The 25469-nt window shown below is 46.9% G+C and overlaps 1 protein-coding gene across 1 annotated transcript in view; it reads right to left on the bottom strand.

Annotated features, from left to right (window-relative positions):
• Positions 1–25469, bottom strand: part of LOC115416917 (neurexin-3a-beta-like) — a 52484-nt gene that overhangs the window by 22440 nt on the left and 4575 nt on the right. Inside the window, exons 2-6 of the mRNA XM_030130790.1 lie at positions 23111–23292; positions 22740–22911; positions 20270–20359; positions 16210–16517; positions 13112–13193 (exon numbers count right to left, since the gene is read on the bottom strand). Coding sequence (XP_029986650.1) covers positions 13112–13193; positions 16210–16517; positions 20270–20359; positions 22740–22911; positions 23111–23292 — 834 coding nt within the window. The remainder of the gene's footprint in view (positions 1–13111; positions 13194–16209; positions 16518–20269; positions 20360–22739; positions 22912–23110; positions 23293–25469) is intronic.

Below are 25469 nucleotides of genomic sequence, written 5' to 3'. Positions count from 1 at the left end.
GAACGATTCCATGTGACTTGTTGCTTGTTGCGTCTTTTCAATATGTGGTTGAAGTGGATCTGTTCCTATCATTTAATTCCCATTCCAAATTTGACCTCTGATTTGACCTGTATCCAAAAACATGACTTCACAAATGGACTCCCCATCCTGGAAAACCTACCAGACCACAGATTACACCACTGTCTGTGTCAGTGAGAACAAAAGTTGAAAACTGATGAAAATTCAAGATGGCGTCCTCCGCCATCTTGAATTCTGGGAAATGCTAAAGGTTGCACAATTAGCAACGAAGTTCATTTAGCTGTACTAACCACATGTGACACATTTCCATTCAAAAAGTTGACTGGGATGAACAGTGCAGGGTCAGAACCATGGACACTGGACTAGAACTGTGGCAGATATGTCACACTTTATAATCTGATACCAGACAGTTTTCTGTTCTGGTCAAAAAGTGGGTATTTTGAAAATCATGACCTTGAGTTTGACCTTTGGTGGTCATGGAAGGTCAATAAAATTGGTACCAAATGAAAGGTGAGAATGTAAAAATGTGCAGTTTGGCTTTGGTTTGAAGTCCATGCGAGGATTTAGACAGAAGGTACAGTTCTAATGTGAGTTCTACTAAACATGTGGAACTGTGGACGAATATATGAAAGAAGGAAAAGGACTACTGGAGAAAGTATAGGAGAGACAGACAGACAGACAGGCAGACAGATGAACAGACAGACAGATGAACAGACAGATGAACATACAGACAGACAGATGAACAGACAGAAAGACAGATGAAAAGACAGATGAACATACAGACAGACAGATGAACAGACAGACAGACACACGAACAGACAGACAGATGAACAGACAGATGAACAGACAGAAAGACAGATGAACAGACAGACAGACAGATGAACAGACAGACAGACACACGAACAGACAGACAGATGAACAGACAGATGAACAGACATACAGACACACGAACAGACAGATGAACAGACAGAAAGACAGATGAACAGACAGATGAACAGACAGACAGACACACGAACAGACAGATGAACAGACAGACAGACACACGAACAGACAGACAGACAGACAGACAGATAAACAGACAGAAAGACAGATGAACAGACAGACAGATGAACAGACAGATGAACAGACAGACGAACAGACAGATTAACAGACAGACAGATGAGCAGACAGACAGATGAACAGACAGAAAGACAGATGAACAGACAGACACAAACAGACAGACAGATGAACAGACAGAAAGACAGATGAACAGACAGACAGATGAACAGACACAAAGACAGATGAACAGACAGACAGATGAACAGACAGATGAACAGACAGACAGATGAACAGACAGACAGATGAACAGACAGATGAACAGACAGGATGAGCAGACAGACAGATGACCAGACAGACAGATGAACAGACAGATGAACAGACAGACAGATGAACAGACAGACAGATGAACAGACAGATGAACAGACAGACAGATGAACAGACAGATTAACAGACAGACAGATGAGCAGACAGACAGATGAACAGACAGATGAACAGACAGACAGATGAACAGACAGATTAACAGACAGATGAACAGACAGATGAACAGACAGAAAGACAGATGAACAGACAGACACGAACAGACAGACAGATGAACAGACAGACACACAAACAGACAGACAGATGAATAGACAGACAGATGAACAGACAGACAGATGAACAGACAGATGAACAGACAGATGAACAGACAGACAGATGAACAGACAGATGAACAGACAGACAGACAGATGAACAGACAGACAGACACACGAACAGACACAAAGACAGATGAACAGACAGACAGATGAACAGACAGATGAACATACAGACAGACAGATGAACAGACAGAAAGACAGATGAACAGACAGACAGACAGATGAACAGACAGACAGACACACGAACAGACAGACAGATGAACAGACAGATGAACAGACATACAGACAGATGAACAGACAGATGAACAGACAGACAGACAGATGAACAGACAGAAAGACAGATGAACAGACAGATGAACAGACAGACAGACACACGAACAGACAGATGAACAGACAGATGAACAGTCAGACAGACAGATGAACAGACAGGACAGACAGATGAACAGACAGAAGGACAGATGAACGACAGACACACAAACAGACAGACAGACAGACAGATAAACAGACAGAAAGACAGATGAACAGGGACAGACAGATGAACAGGACAATGAACAGAACAGACAGATGAACAGACAGGACAGATGAACAGACAGACAGATCGAACAGACGATTGAACAGACAGACAGATGAACAGGACAGATGAACAGACATACAGGATGAACAGCAGACAGATGACAGGACAGAATGAACATACAGGACAGACAGGATGAACAGGACAGGAAAGACAGATGAACAGACAGACAAGATGAACAGACAGATGAACAGACAGACAGATGAACACGACAGACAGATGAACAGACAGCATGAACATACAGACAGACAGATGAACAGACAGAAAGACAGCATGAACAGACAGACAGATGAACAGACGCATGAACAGACAGACAGACAGAATGAACCAGACAGAAAGACCCGATGAACAGACAGGCATGAACAGGACAGACAGACACACGAAACCGACAGATGAACAGACAGTATGAACAGACAGACAGACAGATTAACAGACAGACACACAACAGACAGACAGACAGACAGACAGACAGATAAACGACAGGAAAAGACAGATGAACAGACAGACCAGATGAACAGACAGATGAACCGACAGAAGACAAGATGTACAGACAGGACGATGAACCGACCAGAATTACAGGACAGACAGATGAGCAGACAGACAGTATGAACATACAGATGACAGACAGAAAGACAGATGAACAGACAGACACAAACAGACAGACAGATGAACAGGTACAGGAAAGACAGATGAACAGACAGGACAGATGACAGGACACAAAGACAGATGAACAGGAGCAGATCGAACAGACAGGACAGATGAACAGACAGACAGATGAACAGGACAGATGAACAGACAGACAGATGAACAGACAGCATGAACAGTACAGGATGGAACAGACAGGATCAGATGACCAGACAGATGAACAGGACAACAGATGAACAGACAGGACAGATGAACAGACATGATGAAACAGACAGACAGGATGAAACAGGACAGATGAACAGACAGACAGATGAACAGAACAGACAGATGAACAGACAGGAATACAGCAGACGTAGTTAACAGACGATGAATCAGATGAACAGACAGATGACAGACAGAACAGCATGAACAGACAGATGAACAGACAGATGAACAGACAGACAGATGAACAGACAGATGAACAGACAGACAGATGAACAGACAGACAGATGAACAGACAGATGAACAGACAGACAGATGAACAGACAGATGAACAGACAGACAGATGAACAGACAGACAGATGAACAGACAGGACAGACAGATGAACAGACAGATGAACAGACAGACAGATGAACAGACAGATTAACAGACAGACAGATGAGCAGACAGACAGATGAACAGACAGATGAACAGACAGATGAACAGACAGACAGATTAACAGACAGACAGATGAGCAGACAGATGAACAGACAGATGAACAGACAGATGAACAGACAGAAAGACAGATGAACAGACAGACACGAACAGACAGACAGATGAACAGACAGACACACAAACAGACAGACAGATGAACAGACAGACAGATGAACAGACAGACAGATGAACACAGATGAACAAACAGAGAACAGACAGAAGATGAACAGACAGATTAACAGACAGACAGAGAACAGACAGATAAGCAGACGACAGATGAACAGACAGACAGTATGAACAGACAGAGAGCAGACAGACAGATGAAACAGACGACAGAGAACAGACAGATGAGCAGAACAGACAGATGAGCAGACAGACAGATGAGCAGACAGATGAGCAGACAGACAGAATGAGCAGACAGACAGATGAACAGACAGATGAGCAGAGAGATAGATGAACAGGAAGATGAACAGACAGATGAGCGACAGACAGATGAGCAGACAGGACAGATGAACAGACAGATGACAGACAGATGAGCCAGACCGACAGATGAACAGACAGATGAGCAGACAGACAGATAAGCAGACAGACAGATGAACAGACAGATGAACAGACAGATGAGCAGACAGACAGATGAGCAGACAGATGAGCAGACAGACAGATAAGCAGACAGACAGATGAACAGACAGATGAACAGACAGATGAGCAGACAGACAGATGAGCAGACAGACAGATGAGCAGACAGACAGATGAACAGACAGATGAACAGACAGATGAGCAGACAGACAGATGAGCAGACAGACAGATGAACAGACAGATGAGCAGACAGACAGATGAACAGACAGATGAGCAGACAGACAGATAAGCAGACAGACAGATGAACAGACAGATGAACAGACAGATGAGCAGACAGACAGATGAGCAGACAGATGAGCAGACAGACAGATGAGCAGACAGACAGATGAACAGACAGATGAACAGACAGATGAGCAGACAGACAGATGAACAGACAGATGAGCAGACAGATGAGCAGACAGACAGATGAGCAGACAGACAGATGAACAGACAGACAGATGAACAGACAGATGAGCAGACAGACAGATGAGCCGGACAGATGAGCAGCAGAAGATAAGCAGACAGACAGATGAACAGACAGATGAGCAGACAGATGAGCAGACAGACAGATAAGCAGACAGACAGATGAACAGACAGATGAACAGACAGATGAGCAGACAGACAGATGAGCAGACAGACAGATGAGCAGACAGACAGATGAACAGACAGACAGATGAACAGACAGACGAGAGAAGACAGATGAGCAGACAGACAGATGAGCAGACAGACAGATGAACAGACAGACAGATAATCTTCTAAACCCAGTCAGTTCGTATTGAATTGAATGTAAACAGAACACATTTGTTGAATGCTTTAACAGACAAATGTAAAGGAAATAAACTGAAACCAACAGAAAAATATGTCATAAATGTAATGATCAGAACATAAAACATAGTGTTAGTGATGCCTTTATGACCCAGCCCTGATGGAAACCTCAGTCAAATGCATGTGGACGTTCACATTCTGACTGCAGTAACTCATCCTCCTGTAACAGCTGTGGAATTATTCCAGTCCATCTAAGGTCATAAACTCTGGAAGGAGTCAAGTTGACCCTGCACGGTTCATCCCAGTCGACTTTTTGAATGGAAACGTGTCACATGTGGTTAGTACAGCTAAATGAACTTGGTTGCTAATTGTGCAACCTTGAGCATTTCTCAGAATTCAAGATGGCGTCCTCCGCCATCTTGAATTGTCATCAATTTTCAACTTTTGTTCTCACTGACAAAGAAAGTGGTGTAATCTGTGGTCTGGTAGGTTTTCCAGGATGGGGAGTCCATTTGTGAAGTCATGTTTTTGGATACAGGTCAAATCAGAGGTCAAATTTGGAATGGGAATTAAATGATAGGAACAGATCCACTTCAACCAGATGTTGAAAAGACTGCGTCGACCAAGTGTGACACCGTTGTTTTTTTTTCAAACATTGGTTGTCAGTACATGTAGAAACAAGCCAGGGGAACGTTTGGTTCGACGTCACAATAAAAGGCTTTGTCAGTCTGTGGAAACAGAGATTATTCTGACTGACTGAATTTGACAGCATGTGACTTTGTGTGTGTGGGTTTTTTTATATGAATAAAGACCTGGAAAAATTGACAATAATGAACAATTACATGTGACTTGTTACGTCTTTTCACTCCATGTGTTTCCATGACAACTTTTCTTCCTGGTTTAATCTGAATAAACGTTAGATCCTATTTCAGATGTCCATGTAAACACCTTATTCCAGTTGAAACAGAAAAGTTCAGATTAAATTTAAACCTGATTAAAGTCAGTGGTTTAATCCTCTTTTAACTGCGGTCTAAATTCTTCCTGGACATGTAAAGCCTTTATTCCGTTTGGACTTTATTCCTTCCATTCTGCACATGCTCAGTGTCTTGTCCTGTGGCGATGACGCACACATTCTGCGCTGGTGGAAGACTCTGCACTGCAGTCTAGTCTTCCCAAAGCGTTCCAGTGGAATATTCTGATGGGATCTACCAGCCTGGAAAACCCTGAAGGAACAGTTCAACACCTGTTTTTTTTATTAATTCATCTGTCATGCACTAATGAGTTCGATAAGTGCACCGCAGTGCACCCATTGACTTGTTCTCGCAAACCCTTCTGTTAGCTTAGCTTAACCTAGCTTAGCAGAATGGCTTCATTCCTCTGCTCAGACGTAGCCAGGCTTTTAGAGGTGATTTGTTGTATTTTACGAGTGATTTTGGTCAATTCAGTTCTCCCTAATCATTCCTTTAGTCCGCTGGGGTCAATATGATCACAAACTGAGACTCAGATCATGGTCATGTGACTTACTGCAGGAAGAAAATCTGGGAAATAAAAACTAATGCAAAGCTAAAACGCTAAAGGAAGGGCTGCGAGAACAAGGCAACGTGAGCACTGCAGCACAAACCCTTCTGCTCACTGATCTACCTCATTAATACCTCATGTAAACCTTTATTCAGGTTTAACATTTTCATATAAACAGAAGAGAAAATACTTTAGTTCCAAATTAATTTCTTCTGGAAAAATAAATTGGATTTAAAAAACATAATGTTACTGTACCCAATATGTGGTTGAAGTGGATCTGTTCCTATAATTTAATTCCCATTCCAGATTTGACCTCTGATTTGACCTGTATCCAAAAAAATGACTTCACAAATGGACTCCCCATCCTGGAAAAGCTACCAGACCACAGATTACACCACTTTCTTTGTCAGTGAGAACAAAAGTTGAAAATTGATGACAATTCAAGATGGCGGAGGACGCCATCTTGAATTCTGAGAAATGCTCAAGGTTGCACAATTAGCAACCAAGTTCATTTAGCTGTACTAACCATATGTGACACACTTCCATTCAAAAAGCTGACTGGGATGAACAGTGCAGGGTCTGTTCTGGGAACTGGACTACAGGAGCTGCCGCTATCTGAGCTGAAAACAAACAAACCAAAGGAAAAGTGCTCCACAGAAATTCAATGATATCTGTTCTCTATTATGTGCACAAACAATGCAAGCCATGGTGGGAGAAGCAGAGCAACTGGAGTCAGCTCCATTATTGGACTGTGGACCACCCACTGCACTGGGTTAACTGGGAAACCCACTGGACAGACAGAACCAGTCCAAATGGATGGAAATGGAAATGGAAGGCATCAGAGCAGTGGATGGACGAGCAGCACACACACACACACACACACACACACACAGGATGGGATCCATTCTGTCTGGAGCATCAGTGAAAACGTGAGTCACCATCGTACGCGTCTGATTGGTCGGTTCACACAGACCGGTCCTTCCGTTTGTGTCTCTGCCAAGGTTATTATCGTTAACGAAAACAAATGAAATGACGAAAACTAAAACTGGAAAAACATTTTCATTAACTGAAATAAAAAAAAACTCAAATTAAAAGAAAAAAAACATAACTAACTGAAACTGTATTGTGTGTTTACAAAACTAACTATAACAGATAAAAATTATGGATAAAATTCCCTTCGTTTTCATCTTTATCAGTGTTGATATAGGACAGAACATGTGAACATTTGGTCTCAGATCAGCACTAGAAGACAGGTATAGAGGTCGGAAAGTCCCACCTACCAAATACTGAGCCTATTAGCCCCGCCCACCAAATACTGAGCCTATTAGCCCCGCCCACCAAATACTGAGCCTATTAGACTCACCATCGTATGCGTCTGATTGGTCGGTTCAAACAGACCAGTCCTCCCATTTGTGTCTCTGCCAAGGTTATTATCGTTCACGAAAACGAACAAAATGACTAAAACTGAAAATACATTTTTCGTTAACTGAAATAAATAAAAACTCAAATTAAAAGAAACAAAAAAGATAAACTGAAACTGTATTGTGTGTTTATAAAACTAAAACGGATGAAAATTATGGATAAAATTCCCTTCATTTTCATCTTTGTCAGTGTTGATATAGGACAGAACATGTGAACATTTGGTCTCAGATCAGCACTAGAAGACAGGTATACAAGTCAGAAAGTACGGAAAGTTTCATTTTCATTTTCACGTAAGTGACGTGTATGGATGGCACCCCTACCTACATTTACCCCCCAACCTGCTATAGGAAATGTACTCAGGTGTATGTGCATATGTTTGTATGTGTGCTCAGTTAGAGCCGCCCTAACCCCTCCCCCAAATAAAGGGGAACCTCACTGATTTATGTGAATAGGATGGAAGAAAAAATATATGAAAAAAAACTGAAACTAATACTAAAACTAAACTAAAGTAATACTAAGCATTCAGAAAAAAACGACAACTAATAAAAACTGTCAAACCTGCTCTTAAAACTAATTCAAACGAACTGAATTAGAGAAAAAAGTCAAAGCTAAATAAAACTAAACTAGAATGAAAAATCCAAAACTATTACAACCTTGGTCTCTGCTCTAAATTTGGGCGTACGTTGGTGACCATATTTGAACACTCTGGAAAACCCCATGTGGAAGTGTAGCTCCTGGAATGAGCACGCCTTCGTCTCATTGGCGCTAATGATTTCAGGCTCCGCCCACACAGCAGGTTCTGAACACACCATTTGGATTTTTTTTAGGTGAAATCTGATTTTTTTTCCTGTGTGTTGGTTCAGATTCACATTAAATGTGACTAGGTCAGATTTAGGACCACATATGACAGTGGTCTGGGTCAGATTTAGGACCACATATGACTGTGGTCTGGGTCAGATGTAGGACCACATATGACAGTGGTCTGGGTCAGATCTGGGACCACATATGACTGTGGTCTGGGTCAGATTTGGGACCACATATGACAGTGGTCTGGGTCAGATCTAGGACCACATATGACTGTGGTCTGGGTCAGATTTGGGACCACATATGACAGTGGTCTGGGTCAGATTTAGGACCACATATGACTGTGGTCTGGGTCAGATGTAGGACCACATATGACAGTGGTCTGGGTCAGATTTGGGACCACATATGACTGTGGTCTGGGTCAGATGTAGGACCACATATGACAGTGGTCTGGGTCAGATCTAGGACCACATATGACTGTGGTCTGGGTCAGATGCGGGACCGCATATGACAGTGGTCTGGGTCAGATTCGGGACCACATATGACAGTGGTCTGGGTCAGATTTGGGACCACATATGACAGTGGTCTGGGTCAGATCTAGGACCACATATGACAGTGGTCTGGGTCAGATCTAGGACCACATATGACAGTGGTCTGGGTCAGATTTGGGACCACATATGACAGTGGTCTGGGTCAGATTTAGGACCACATATGACTGTGGTCTGGGTCAGATGTAGGACCACATATGACAGTGGTCTGGGTCAGATTTAGGACCACATATGACTGTGGTCTGGGTCAGATTTGGGACCACATATGACAGTGGTCTGGGTCAGATTTAGGACCACATATGACTGTGGTCTGGGTCAGATGTAGGACCACATATGACAGTGGTCTGGGTCAGATCTAGGACCACATATGACAGTGGTCTGGGTCAGATCTAGGACCACATATGACTGTGGTCTGGGTCAGATTCGGGACCGCATATGACAGTGGTCTGGGTCAGATTTGGGACCACATATGACAGTGGTCTGGGTCAGATTTAGGACCACATATGACTGTGGTCTGGGTCAGATGTAGGACCACATATGACAGTGGTCTGGGTCAGATCTAGGACCACATATGACAGTGGTCTGGGTCAGATCTAGGACCACATATGACTGTGGTCTGGGTCAGATTCGGGACCGCATATGACAGTGGTCTGGGTCAGATTCAGGACCACATATGACTGTGGTCTGGGTCAGATTGGGGACCGCATATGACAGTGGTCTGGGTCAGATTTGGGACCACATATGACTGTGGTCTGGGTCAGATTTAGGACCGCATATGACAGTGGTCTGGGTCAGATTTGGGACCACATATGACAGTGGTCTGGGTCAGATTTGGGACCACATATGACAGTGGTCTGGGTCAGATTTAGGACCACATATGACAGTGGTCTGGGTCAGATGTAGGACCACATATGACAGTGGTCTGGGTCAGATGTAGGACCACATATGACAGTGGTCTGGGTCAGATTTAGGACCACATATGACTGTGGTCTGGGTCAGATTTGGGACCGCATATGACAGTGGTCTGGGTCAGATTTGGGACCACATATGACTGTGGTCTGGGTCAGATTTGGGACCACATATGACTGTGGTCTGGGTCAGATTTGGGACCACATTTGACAGTGGTCTGGGTCAGATGTAGGACCACATATGACAGTGGTCTGGGTCAGATGTAGGACCACATATGACAGTGGTCTGGGTCAGATTTAGGACCGCATATGACAGTGGTCTGGGTCAGATTTGGGACTGCATATGACAGTGGTCTGGGTCAGATTTGGGTCTGGGTCAGATTTGGGACCGCATATGACAGTGGTCTGGGTCAGATTTAGGACCGCATATGACAGTGGTCGGGGTCAGATTTAGGACCGCATATGATAGTGGTCTGGGTCAGATTTAGGACCGCATATGACAGTGGTCTGGGTCAGATTTGGGACCGCATATGACAGTGGTCTGGGTCAGATTTAGGACCGCATATGACAGTGGTCTGGGTCAGATTTGGGACCGCATATGACAGTGGTCTGGGTCAGATTTGGGACCGCATATGACTGTGGTCTGGGTCAGATTTGGGACCACATATGACTGTGGTCTGGGTCAGATTTGGGACCACATATGACAGTGGTCTGGGTCAGATTTGGGACCACATATGACTGTGGTCTGGGTCAGATTTGGGACCACATATGACAGTGGTCTGGGTCAGATCTAGGACCACATATGACAGTGGTCTGGGTCAGATCTAGGACCACATATGACTGTGGTCTGGGTCAGATTCGGGACCGCATATGACAGTGGTCTGGGTCAGATTTGGGACCACATATGACAGTGGTCTGGGTCAGATTTAGGACCACATATGACTGTGGTCTGGGTCAGATGTAGGACCACATATGACAGTGGTCTGGGTCAGATCTAGGACCACATATGACAGTGGTCTGGGTCAGATCTAGGACCACATATGACTGTGGTCTGGGTCAGATTCGGGACCGCATATGACAGTGGTCTGGGTCAGATTCAGGACCACATATGACTGTGGTCTGGGTCAGATTGGGGACCGCATATGACAGTGGTCTGGGTCAGATTTGGGACCACATATGACTGTGGTCTGGGTCAGATTTAGGACCGCATATGACAGTGGTCTGGGTCAGATTTGGGACCACATATGACAGTGGTCTGGGTCAGATTTGGGACCACATATGACAGTGGTCTGGGTCAGATTTAGGACCACATATGACAGTGGTCTGGGTCAGATGTAGGACCACATATGACAGTGGTCTGGGTCAGATGTAGGACCACATATGACAGTGGTCTGGGTCAGATTTAGGACCACATATGACTGTGGTCTGGGTCAGATTTGGGACCGCATATGACAGTGGTCTGGGTCAGATTTGGGACCACATATGACTGTGGTCTGGGTCAGATTTGGGACCACATATGACAGTGGTCTGGGTCAGATTTGGGACCACATATGACTGTGGTCTGGGTCAGATTTGGGACCACATTTGACAGTGGTCTGGGTCAGATGTAGGACCACATATGACAGTGGTCTGGGTCAGATGTAGGACCACATATGACAGTGGTCTGGGTCAGATTTAGGACCGCATATGACAGTGGTCTGGGTCAGATTTGGGACTGCATATGACAGTGGTCTGGGTCAGATTTGGGTCTGGGTCAGATTTGGGACCGCATATGACAGTGGTCTGGGTCAGATTTAGGACCGCATATGACAGTGGTCGGGGTCAGATTTAGGACCGCATATGATAGTGGTCTGGGTCAGATTTAGGACCGCATATGACAGTGGTCTGGGTCAGATTTGGGACCGCATATGACAGTGGTCTGGGTCAGATTTAGGACCACATATGACAGTGGTCTGGGTCAGATTTGGGACCGCATATGACAGTGGTCTGGGTCAGATTTGGGACCGCATATGACTGTGGTCTGGGTCAGATTTGGGACCACATATGACTGTGGTCTGGGTCAGATTTGGGACCACATATGACAGTGGTCTGGGTCAGATTTGGGACCACATATGACTGTGGTCTGGGTCAGATTTGGGACCACATATGACAGTGGTCTGGGTCAGATGTAGGACCACATATGACAGTGGTCTGGGTCAGATGTAGGACCACATATGACAGTGGTCTGGGTCAGATTTAGGACCGCATATGACAGTGGTCTGGGTCAGATTTGGCACTGCATATGACAGTGGTCTGGGTCAGATTTGGGACTGCATATGACAGTGGTCTGGGTCAGATTTGGGACCGCATATGACAGTGGTCTGGGTCAGATTTAGGACCGCATATGACAGTGGTCGGGGTCAGATTTAGGACCACATATGATAGTGGTCTGGGTCAGATTTAGGACCACATATGACAGTGGTCTGGGTCAGATTTGGGACTGCATATGACAGTGGTCTGGGTCAGATTTGGGACCGCATATGACAGTGGTCTGGGTCAGATTTAGGACCGCATATGACAGTGGTCGGGGTCAGATTTAGGACCACATATGATAGTGGTCTGGGTCAGATTTAGGACCGCATATGACAGTGGTCTGGGTCAGATTTAGGACCGCATATGACAGTGGTCTGGGTCAGATTTGGGACCACATATGACAGTGGTCTGGGTCAGATTAGTGCTGTTCAGACGGTCTTTGTCTCATATGGTCTACAGTGTGAACACAGTCTTAGTTTGCATAAATGCTGCTGTCCTCCACAGTACCAGGACCAGTACCAGTAACAGGCCTGTTTCTCCTGAAGGTACACTTGTGGACCCATGGGGCTGTGATGCTCTGCAGATGGACCTTGACCGTCCTGGGTCAGATGGACCTGGACTGGCACACAGAAGCCAAGCCAATGCGAACTAACCTAGCCCACCTGCATTACTGGTCTCACACTCCTCCAGGTCCTCGTCATCACTGGAACATTCTGCAGACGACACGATGTCATCGGTGGCATGCTGCAGAAACACACACACACACACACAGGTCTGACTTACTGTGAACCAGACTTCTGCTTCGGTCATACAAGGACCGGACTGTCCTCAGCAAAGGGCCCTGGACCCCATACTCCCGAAGCACCCCCCACAGGATACCACGAGGGACACGGTCCAACGCCTTCTCCAGATCCACAAAACACGTCTGGACCGGTTGGGCGAACTCCCATGAACCCTCGAGCACCCGATAAAGAGTATAGAGCTGGTCCAGTGTTCCACGACCGGGACAAAAACCACATTGTTCCTCCTGGATCCAAGGTTCGACTATCGGTCGGATCCTCCTCTCCAGTACCTGGAATAGACGTTCCCTGGGAGGCTGAGGAGTGGGACCCCCTGTGGTTGGAGCACATCCTTCGGTCCCCCTTCTTAAAAAGGGGGACCACCACCCCGGTCTGCCAATCCAGAGGGACTGTCCCCGACTGCCACGCCATGTTACAGAGACCAAGACAGTCCTGCACATCCAGAGACTGAGGGGACTCAGAGTGAACCTCATCCACCCCCGGTGCTCTGCCACTAAGGAGCTGTCCAACCACCTGGGTGATGGACCAGTCCACCTCGGAGACCTGGACCAGTCTACCTCTGAGACCTCAGCCTCTGCTTCGTCCATGGAAGACGTGACAGTGGGATTGAGGCAGAGGTGTTTGTGTCCGACTGCAGTGGAAGCTCAGCTGACCCTAAAATGACTCCCATTAAATGCTCAAATCTGTTCAGTTGTTTTCATTTCATTGACTCCAAATGTGTTGGAACACGTTCATCTCTCAGACCAGTTGGTTCAGAATCAGTTTGATCCCAGATCAGTGGACTGGATGTTGTTCACTTCTCCTCCATTCCCGTGTCTGTGTTTGTTCATTCCATCTCTGCTCAGTGCATTTGTCCGTAGACGCTCAGCGTCCATGCACTTCAATGGGACTGAGTGGAACTGCTGGAAAAACCACTACAGACTGGACCAGCACTGGACACATGACACCGTGTTGTCTCAGGGGCGGAGCTCGGCCGGGCCGGACGCCGAGCTTCTGCACGCCGATCGGAGGACGGGTCCGAAGGCTGAATGTGGTTTGATTGACAGCTGTTTTCAGATCTGCTCCTTCACTGACACAGTTCAGTTTAATACGTCACACATTCTGCTGTGAAATCACAGAAACCAAATGAACTGTTCATTTACTGACCTGGAAGAAAACAACCATTGTACTTCCTTGTTCAATGTAACAGAATTTCAATGTTTTCTTGTTTACTTGGTACGATACGATCATTTTCTTAAAAAGGAATGGAGGGACGAATTTATGTTTAAATAACTTGACTTTTTTCTTTTTAATGTAAGCCGACAATGAGCTTCCCCTGTCTGAAAGACGAGCAGCCAACACTGGATTAAGGAGATCCTCCCAGAATTCCTTCCACCGTCCGAGCACATCCCCAGTCGAGGTCAGCTCCTCCCACTTCCACTGGAAACAGTGTTGGTGGTGCACTGCTTTCCCCTCCTGAGGCGCCAGACGGTTTGACAGATTTTCCTCGATAGTCCTCCTCCATGGCCTCCTCAAACTCCACCAGACCTCAGTTTTTGCCTCCACAACTGCTTGGGCTGTGGTACGCCTGTCCTGCCGGTACCCATCAGCTGCCTCTGGAGTCCCACGAGCCAACAAGGCTCCATAAGACTCCTTCTTCAGCTTGACGGCATCCCTTACTTCCAGGGTCCACCACCAGGTTCGGAAATTACCGCCATGACAGGACCCTGAGACCACAGCTCCGAGCAGCCACTTTGACAATGGAGGTAGAGAACATGGTCCACTCGGACTCAATGTCCCCAGCCTCCCCCGGGATCTGGGAGAAGCTCTGGGATCTGGGAGAAGCTCTCCTGGAGGTGGGAATTGAAGACCGCGCTGACATCGGGCTCTGCCAGACATTTCCAGCAGACCCTCACAACACGTTTGGGCATGCCCAGCCTGTCTGGTTTCCTCCTTCGCCAGCGGATACAACTCACCACCAGGTGGTGATCGGTTGACAGCTCCGCCCCTCTCTTCACCCGAGTGTATGGATTGGGTGGCTGTCGTTTTTCCATTAAATACATTTACATGAACAGTTAAATTCACACAGTTCGAGGGTGAATGGAAAAGGGACTAGTGCAGGGGTCGGCAACCTGCAGCTCTGGAGCCACATGCATCTCTTCATCCTCCTTGTAGTGGCTCCTCCCTTTACTGAGGTCAAGTCAACCGCGATTCTCCTCTGCACAGTCAAACCAGCCGCTAGCATTTTTCTTGTGCACTACTCATTTGACAATTACAGTAGATGAGCTGCATGGAGCGAAAGTGCCTTCAACAACAAAAGTAAGGGCTCATTTATGTTCTACGTTAAAGACGCAGATGGACAGAGGGTTCTGTCGGTCCCTTGTATACTTTATTACTCACACAATTCTCTCTGTTTTCCGGGAGAATTTGGAGCAGTACAACTGGGAACTGTGGAGGCAGTGTTGAGTTTGGAAGAAAATAATTTCCATAAATAGCGATACTTTTCATAGAGCAACTGTATGAGTATGAGTACTGTGTACTTTTGGGGTAATCCTACCACAGATTCCCTTCCAAGATACAAAAGTGTTTGGTTTTTTCATCTGAAATAGGCTTAAGACTAAATTCAATGATGAATAAAATTATTTTTTTCCAATAAGTACCTCGTCAATTTGGTATTTTTGGTATTAGTACTTCATATACTATTAGCACAAATACTATGAACTACTTTTACTGTGTACTTTTAGAGTAATCATATTCCAGAATCCATTCCACACTGCACTTCTGTTTGTTGTATTCAGTGGTTGGAACAGATAAAATGTCAAAAAGATTAAAACTTTTAAAAGTTTATAAGCTCTGTAATTTTTTGCAGCTCCAGACTATTTTTTTGTAGAAGAGGGAGGGGCCAAAAAGGCTCTGACTGATAATAAAGGTTGCAGAGCCCTGGACTAGTGTTCAGAGGTAAAGCAGAGGACTGCTGGTACCTGGACAGTGGAGGAGGAGCGGTGTTTCCTTGTGGTGGTGGTGGACATCATGGTTGTGGTCTCGATGAAGGAGGTGGACAGGTCTGGGGACATGGCGGTGGTCCTGGCTGAACCCCCCACGCTGGGAACGTCCCCCACCAGCCTCACGCTGCCGTTGATCTTGATGTTGGCGTTGGCCTCGGCGGCCATGTTCAACACTTTGAGGCCGTTGTAGTAGAGACCGGACAGCTGACCCTGGAAGGGCCGCCCACGGTCACTGCCGCCGATAGCAACTGTTGCTTGAGTGTTGAAAATCGTTAACTTCCGTCCTGTTTTTAAGAGGGAAAGAAAACGGATCCACTTGAAAGCACTGATATTTGTTCTAATTATAATAATTCAACAAACAACATGACTGTCATGATGGTGTGACAACAACAGGTAGCAAAAAACGTTTTTATTTACGGTCTTATGCTACGTTTACACATAGTCGGGTATTTTTGAAAATGGATATTCCCCCCTCTCCGTTTTAAAAAAAAACCTTGTGTGGACAAGACTGTTTTCAGAAAAACCTGTGTTTATCTACATCGTAAAGATGGCAGACGGACGAGTACCATGAACCAATCAGAATCCAGCAAAGAATCTCAACACAACATTACTTCCACTGTGAATCTACGCAGCAGTAAGTGATGATGTCACCAACACATGTTTTCTTGGTTCTGGGTCCAAACAAATCTGAGACGTTCAACCTACAGTACAAGTGTCTGAGCCGGAGACTTTTTTGTATCATCACAAACTGCTGAGCAGATGAACAAGGGTTTGAACTATGGGTGGAACCCTGTTGGTTCTGTAGTTGATAACAGCTGCGTCTGTTTTTAATCCCGTTTCATCTTTGGTTCTTGTAGACCACTGTGGACGGACGTACATGAGGACTTCATGGACCTACTGCTGTACTGGACAGAACAGACAAAGGACTGAGAAACAACAGATGAACATGAAGATGTGGAGACACTTCAGAACAGCCTTAGTCTAATGTAGATCCTGCACTGGGTGCTAATTAGCTAAGATGCTAACGTTCACTAGCACCAAACGTTCTTCTTTTCTCCTTTAATCCTCTGAACTCCCCTCACCAGCTCCATCCTCTTCCTCTGAACTGGGTCATCACAGGTGAAGTGAGAGAATATTTTCATAAAAACTGTGACGTTCATCTGAGAATCTACATTTTCGCGTTTCCCTCCGTTTACACGCAAATGCGAAAATGGAGATTTGCCAAAATCTCTATTTTGACCGGAGTTTTTTTTAACCTTTGTTTGTTGGAGGGCGTGACCGTCGTTGTCGTGTAAACAATAAACACAAACGTAGAGCAAACTCTCTGTTTTACCAGATACCGACTGTGTGTAAACGTAGCCTTAGTGTGTGTTTTCAACAGCTGGTCTACCCCCTAGTGTCCGTTTAAAGGCACAGGGTGTCAGGTAGAGGTGTGGCTAAGTCCTCACATATGGGACATAGGCCGCGTTTCCTCCACATAGTATTGGCTCGACTCGACTCGGCCTTTTTGCATTTCCATTACAATAAAGGACCTGGAATCTGGTACCTGGTACTAGTTTTGTGGAATCTGGTAACTAGTACTAGTTTTTTGGAATCTGGTACCTGGTACTAGTTTTGTGGAATCTGGTACCTGGTACTAGTTTTTTGGAAACTGGTACCTGGTACTAGTTTTGTGGAATCTGGTAACTAGTACTAGTTTTTTGGAATCTGGTACCTGGTACTAGTTTTGTGGAATCTGGTAACTAGTACTAGTTTTTTGGAATCTGGTACCTGGTACTAGTTTTGTGGAATCTGGTACCTGGTACTAGTTTTTTGGAATCTGGTACCTGGTACTAGTTTTGTGGAATCTGGTACCTGCAGTGATGTGCAGTCAGAGGAGGCAGGGGAGGCAGAGCCTCCCTTGTCAATCTTGAAAAGAAAAAACACTTGACTATAAAATATAATAAATGTTGATAGTTGTCAGCTGGTATGTCCTATAAACTCATTTTCCGTTCGAATCCAATATTGTTATTATTATTATTATTTTTTGTCAATTAGAATAGGAGAATTTCCGCATGCTCCGTTCAAATACAGGAGGAGGCAGCGCTGTGCTGTGCCTCCAGGAGAACTGTCTCCTCCCCTCATGAACTCTGCTGGTACCAGTGAAAATACTGTGTGGCTGTCCCTCTGTATATCACAGTTCAAATGCTTTCAAACACTCTGATTATACGCTCTATCCTTCCATAATCTGCATAACGTATGGAATGTATTTCTGTAATGTGCTTAGGCTCGCAGATTAATCATAAAACTGCAGTGAAACAGTCACTAGGGGAGGCACACAGTACCCCTGCCTCATGATAGATGGCGCCTGTGAGTCCACAGATTCATGCGCTGATAATCTCCTTCGTTCTTTTTTATACACTTTAATTCACCTCATCAAAAATGGAGGATTACATTTCATGTACAAATAAAGGTAAGACCACAAACTTTTTTTTAATTTTTAGTTTGAAATGGCTCTTTTTGAAGGTTTCCTGTTGACTTCCTGCCAGTCTACCTATGCTGACGATGCACAGCCCGTATACCCAGGCCATTCCTTTGGCTCACTCTCTCTATTCCAGTTTCTCAGACCACCATATATTTGTAGATCTGGCTCTGAAAGAGTCAGTGCCTCCCCAGCCATGAACCCCACTGCACGTCACTGGGTACCTGGTACTAGTTTTTTGGACTCTGGTACTTGGTACTAGTTATTTGGTCTCACCTCCGCTGAGATTCCAGGACTGGGGACCAGATACTAAAAGGTGACACTTTGTAAACACTGCAGACCACTGAAAATGAAAACTAATAAAAACTATCAAACCTCCTCAAAGAACGAATTAAAATGAACTGAATTAGAGAAAAAAAAGTCAAAACTAAATAAAACTAAACTAGAATGAAAAATCCAAAACTATTAGAACCTTGGTTCAGACGCAAACATTCAGCAGGAGTTTGACCAGACAACAGGCAACCAGTGAGTTTATCAGCAACTGTGAGCAGAGCACACAGAAGGAACGCACCACATCGCTATGACGACCAAGTACTGGAAAGTGGGTAGTGTCTGGACTGGAAATGGTCTGGAATAGGACCTGGTACCAGAGAGGAAACGGTCTGGAATAGGACCTGGTATCAGAGTGGAAACAGTCTGGAATAGGACCTGGTACCAGAGTGGAAAGGGTCTGGAATAGGACCTGGTACCAGAGTGGAAACGGTCTGGAATAGGACCTGGTACCAGAGTGGAAAGGGTCTGGAATAGGACCTGGTACCAGAGTGGAAAGGGTCTGGAATAGGACCTGGTACCAGAGTGGAAACAGTCTGGAATAGGACCTGGTACCAGAGTGGAAAGGGTCTGGAACAGGACCTGGTACCAGAGTGGAGCTGAGCCGGTTCCTTGTAGTGGAAACCCAGCATTTGATGCCATGGGTCATATGTGTGTGGGGGTGGGGGTGGTGTTAAAGTGGTTCTGAGCACCATGAAGTTTCTGGTGCCTTGTGTCTTATCCTCTTATCCCGTCCTCTAGCTTGTATTTGAACCTTATCCTAAGGTGTCTTCAGGGTTCCCACGGGGTCTTAAAAAGACTGAAAAAGTCTTGGATTTAAAACCTTAAAAAAGTCTGTCAAAGGTATGAAAGTTGATCCGGTCGGTCTGAAGTTCTGTTGCCTTAAATTGGTTGGTTGGATTGTGTCTGTTAAATGTCCAAGCTACAAAGACAGTCATGAGTCGACTCGGTTCCACTCGACAGTTTAGACTGAAATTAGGAACGTCCCACAGCACTTGGACTGAATGAGTGATTCTGACCAGTTTACATGAGAATAAACCAGAATATCAGCAAAGTACTACTGAATCGATTCAGTTGCGTTGGCGAATCGATTCAACTCCTTGACTTAAATGAATCAGTTCTTTTGAATGATTGGTTTGTGAATGTGCCATCATTATCTTCAGGTCAACAAGAGAATCTAAACCAACCCCATTCTGCCCCAAACGTGGACGGAGAACACACGCACATCCATCATGTGGACATTACCTTTCTCTTGGAGCCATTCTTCGACTGGTCGGACGTAAATGAACGGAATTTTCTTATTGGCCATCTGATAACGCTCCATGTCACTGTTCCCTTCAACGTGACAAAAGAAGTTTAATGATAATCAACATTAAGTTTCAAGCAAAGCAAATAAAACATCAGACCACTTCAAGCATTTGCACAAGGTGGGTGAGGGGTGGGTATCCACAGGCCTGTACCAAGGGGAAATAAAAGGCGGGATTCACCAATCAAAGACCAGAACTTGACCAGGAGGGGGGACAGCCCAAAAACCTGTCAGTGATTGGTTGGTGGGTTGATTGACTGAGTGATTGAAGAGCAACTTGAGCAGAAAGTGATCGGATCAAAGGGTCCTGTGGGTCTTTGGTTCATGTCTTTCTCACTAAATTATGGAACGAGTGATCCACTTCTGGAATTCAGCTGAACAGTGGAATGTGTCCAGATCTAAGTTCTGTACCAGAACAGCGGTAGAATTACATTTAAATAACATCTATAAACTGATTTTTAAAGAACTATGAGAGTGTCTTTAAGTATTTGAATAGTTTGATGTACTGAGGTTTTTATGAATGCGTAAAAGCTGACGTTAATGTTCCCTGGTGCCTATGTTCCCTGGTGCTTATGCTCCCTGGTGCTTATGCTCCCTGGTGCTTATGCTCCCTGGTGCCTATGTTCCCTGGTGCCTATGTTCCCTGGTGCCTATGTTCTTTGGTACCTATGCTCCCTGGTGCTTATGCTCCCTGGTGCCTATGCTCCCTGGTGCCTATTTTCCCTGGTGCCTATGTTCTTTGGTACCTATGCTCCCTGGTGCCTATGTTCCCTGGTGCCTATTTTCCCTGGTGCCTATGTTCTTTGGTACCTATGCTCCCTGGTGCTTATGCTCCCTGGTGCTTATGCTCCCTGGTGCCTATGCTCCCTGGTGCTTATGCTCCCTGGTGCCTATGTTCCCTGGTGCCTATGCTCCCTGGTGCCTATTTTCCCTGGTGCCTATGTTCTTTGGTACCTATGCTCCCTGGTGCTTATGCTCCTTGGCGCCTATGCTCCCTGGTGCCTATGCTCCCTGGTGCTTATGCTCCCTGGTGCCTATGCTCCCTGGTGCTTATGCTCCCTGGTGCCTATGCTCCCTGGTGCCTATGTTCTTTGGTACCTATGCCCCCTGGTGCTTATGCTCCCTGGTGCCTATGCTCCCTGGTGCTTATGCTCCCTGGTGCCTATGTTCTTTGGTACCTATGCTCCCTGGTGCTTATGCTCCCTGGTGCCTACGTTCTTTGGTATGTATGCTCCCTGGTACTTATGCTCCCTGGTGCATATGCTCCTGGTGCATATGCTTCCTGGTGCCTATGCTCCCTGGTGCATGTGTTCCCTGGTGCTTATGATCCCTGGTGCCTATTTTTCCTGGTACCTATGTTCACTGCTACCTATGTTCCCTGGTACCTATGTTCCCTGGTGCCTGTGTTCTCTGGTACCTATGCTCCCTGGTGCCTATGCTCCCTGGTGCATATTCTCCTGGTGCTTATGCTCCCTGGTTCCTATGCTCCCTGGTGCCTGTGTTCCCTTTTATCGTAGAGAGATCTAGTGGTTTTAGTACCTGTGGTTTTGGTACCTGTGGTTTTGGTACGTGTAGTATTGGTACCTGTGGTTGCGGTACCTTTGGTTTTGGTTCCTGTCGTTTTGGTACCTGTAGTTTTGCTACCAGTGGTTTTGGTAACAGTGGTTTTGGTACCTGTGGTTGCGGTACCTGTGGTTTTGGTACCTGTAGTTTTGCTACCAGTGGTTTTGGTAACAGTGGTTTTGGTACCTGTGGTTGCGGTACCTGTGGTTTTGGTACCAGTGGTTTTGGTACCTGTGGTTTTGGTACCTGTAGTATTGGTACCTGTGGTTGTGGTACCTTTGGTTTTGGTTCCTGTGGTTTCGGTACCTGTAGTTTTGGTACCAGTGGTTTTGGTAACTGTGGTTTTGGTACCGGTGGTTGTGGTACCTGTGGCTGTGGTACCTGAGGTTTTGGTACCTGTGGTTGCGGTACCTTTGCTTTTGGTTCCTGTGGTTTTGGTACCTGTGGTTTTGGTGCCTGTGGTTTTGGTACCTGTGATTTTGGTGCCTGTGATTTTGGTTCCTGGGGTTTTGGTTCCTGGGGTTTTGGTGCCTGTGGTTTTGGTGCCTGTGGATTTTGTCCCTGTGGTTTTGGTCCCTGGGGTTTTGGTGCCTGTGGTTTCGGTACCTGTGGTTTTGGTATCTGTGGTTGCGGTACCTTTGGTTTTGGTACCTGTGGTTTTGGTCCCTGGGGTTTTGGTGCCTGTGGTTTCGGTACCTGTGGTTTCGGTACCTGTGGTTTTGGTACCTGTGGTTGCGGTACCTTTGGTTTTGGTACCTGTGGTTTTGGTCCCTGGGGTTTTGGTGCCTGTGGTCTCGGTACCTGTGGTTTCGGTGTCTGTGGTTTTGGTGCCTGTGGTTTTGGTACCTGTGGGGAAGTGTTCGTTGATGGCCCAGTTGTCCACCTGCAGAGTTGCGTTGCCTCCGTTCCTTGTGAAGCGGACCACATGGTACTTCCCATCATTCACTGGGGTACTGCTCTCCTGAACACTGATGTCCACTGTACCAATGTTAAAGGTCACCCCGATTTTACCCTGGACCTGGAAAGAAAGAAAAAACAGGATAGATAGATAGATAGATAGATAGATAGATAGATAGATAGATAGATAGATAGATAGATAGATAGATAGATAGATAGATAGATAGATAGATAGATAGATAGATAGATAGATAGATACACAGACACACAGACACACAGACACAAAGACAGAAGCACAGTCAGCTGTTTCCAGTTCGTACTATGTGTAACATGAGGAAGTCTCCCAGTCCTGGGGCGCTGTCTATTCGGACCAGAATGCCTTCTTTCAGGGCCGTGCTGAAGCCCACGGTCAGTCTGTCTGTTCTGGTGCTGGGACGGTCGTTGGCCGGCCACCGGAACGTGATCAGACCTCCGCCTTTACCGAAGATATAAGTGGTCCCAGCTGAGAGGAAGAAAGAGAGGAAGGAAAAAAGGATGAGTGTGGACGGAGGACAGAGGACGGACAGGAACACGACTACAGACAGACCGTTAGCCACACACAGACCAGCAGGGCCCCCAGACCAGCAGGGACCCCCCGACCAGCAGGGGCCCAGACCAGCAGGGACCCCCAGACCAGCAGGGACCCCCAGACCAGCAGGGCCCCCAGACCAGCAGGGACCCCCAGACCAGCAGGGGCCCAGACCAGCAGAGGCCCAGACCAGCAGGGACCCCCAGACCAGCAGGGCCCCCAGACCAGCAGGGACCCCCCGACCAGCAGGGGCCCAGACCAGCAGAGGCCCAGACCAGCAGGGACCCCCAGACCAGCAGGGCCCCCAGACCAGCAGGGACCCCCAGACCAGCAGGGCCCCCAGACCAGCAGGGACCCCCCGACCAGCAGGGGCCCAGACCAGCAGAGGCCCAGACCAGCAGGGACCCCCAGACCAGCAGGGCCCCCAGACCAGCAGGGACCCCCCGACCAGCAGGGGCCCAGACCAGCAGAGGCCCAGACCAGCAGGGACCCCCAGACCAGCAGGGACCCCCAGACCAGCAGGGCCCCCAGACCAGCAGGGACCCCCCGACCAGCAGGGGCCCAGACCAGCAGAGGCCCCCAGACCAGCAGGGCCCCCAGACCAGCAGGGACCCCCCGACCAGCAGGGGCCCAGACCAGCAGAGGCTCAGACCAGCAGGGACCCCCAGACCAGCAGGGACCCCCAGACCAGCAGGGCCCCCAGACCAGCAGGGACCCCCAGACCAGCAGGGACCCCCAGACCAGCAGGGGCCCAGACCAGCAGAGGCCCAGACTAGCAGGGACCCAGACCAGCAGGGGCCCAGACCAGCAGGGACCCCCAGACCAGCAGGGACCCCCAGACCAGCAGGGCCCCCCAGACCAGCAGGGACCCCCAGACCAGCAGGGACCCAGACCAGCAGGGGCCCAGACCAGCAGAGGCCCAGACTAGCAGGGACCCAGACCAGCAGGGGCCCAGACCAGCAGAGGCTCAGACCAGCAGGGACCCCCAGACCAGCAGGGACCCCCAGACCAGCAGAGGCTCAGACCAGCAGGGACCCCCAGACCAGCAGGGACCCCCAGACCAGCAGGGCCCCCAGACCAGCAGGGACCCCCAGACCAGCAGGGGCCCAGACCAGCAGAGGCCCAGACTAGCAGGGACCCAGACCAGCAGGGACCCCCAGACCAGCAGGGACCCCCAGACCAGCAGGGCCCCCAGACCAGCAGGGACCCCCAGACCAGCAGGGACCCCCAGACCAGCAGGGGCCCAGACCAGCAGAGGCCCAGACTAGCAGGGACCCAGACCAGCAGGGGCCCAGACCAGCAGGGACCCCCAGACCAGCAGGGACCCCCAGACCAGCAGGGCCCCCAGACCAGCAGGGACCCCCAGACCAGCAGGGACCCAGACCAGCAGGGGCCCAGACCAGCAGAGGCCCAGACTAGCAGGGACCCAGACCAGCAGGGGCCCAGACCAGCAGAGGCCCAGACCAGCAGGGACCCAGAGGACCAACAGATTGAATACACACCATCTACAGCAGGACTGTCAAACTCATGTTAGTCCAGGGGCCACAACAAACCTGATCTGATCTGCAGTGGACTGGACCAGAACAATAAGAGCAGAAGAACCTGTAAATAATGACAGCTGACCATTTTTGTTTGTTTCAGAGTAAAAAAAAAAAAACATTAAATGATGAAAATACTTAGTTTTATAAACTATCCAAAAAAAGAAAAAAAAAAAAAAAAAGATGTGAATAACCTGAACAAACGGACATTTCTTCAGTAAAATCAGTGTAATTTCCTCAGTCTTCTTCCTCCACTTCTCATTAGTCCATGTGCATTCTGGATCAGATCTCCAAAGACACTAAACACTGAGGAACAGGAAGAAAAGAGTTCAAACTGGACTGAATTTAATACAGACATTTCAGGTTGGACACATTTGTTCAGGTTAGTCACAGTTTATTGGTACAGGAGAGTTTGGAAATGGAAAGAGTTTCACAATTTAATGGGATTTTTTTGCACTAAAACAGAGACAAAAAATTTGAAGTTGTTAATTCTAGATTTTTTGCTAAATTTAAGAATTTTTATTTTGACTTAATTGAAGATTTTTTTTTTACTTAATTGAAGATTTTTTTTAG

Source organism: Sphaeramia orbicularis, unplaced genomic scaffold, assembly GCF_902148855.1.
Source record: "Sphaeramia orbicularis unplaced genomic scaffold, fSphaOr1.1, whole genome shotgun sequence".
NCBI lineage: Eukaryota > Metazoa > Chordata > Actinopteri > Kurtiformes > Apogonidae > Sphaeramia > Sphaeramia orbicularis.
The sequence above is the reverse complement of the archived record's forward strand: the minus strand, read 5'-3'. Positions and strand labels throughout refer to the sequence as shown.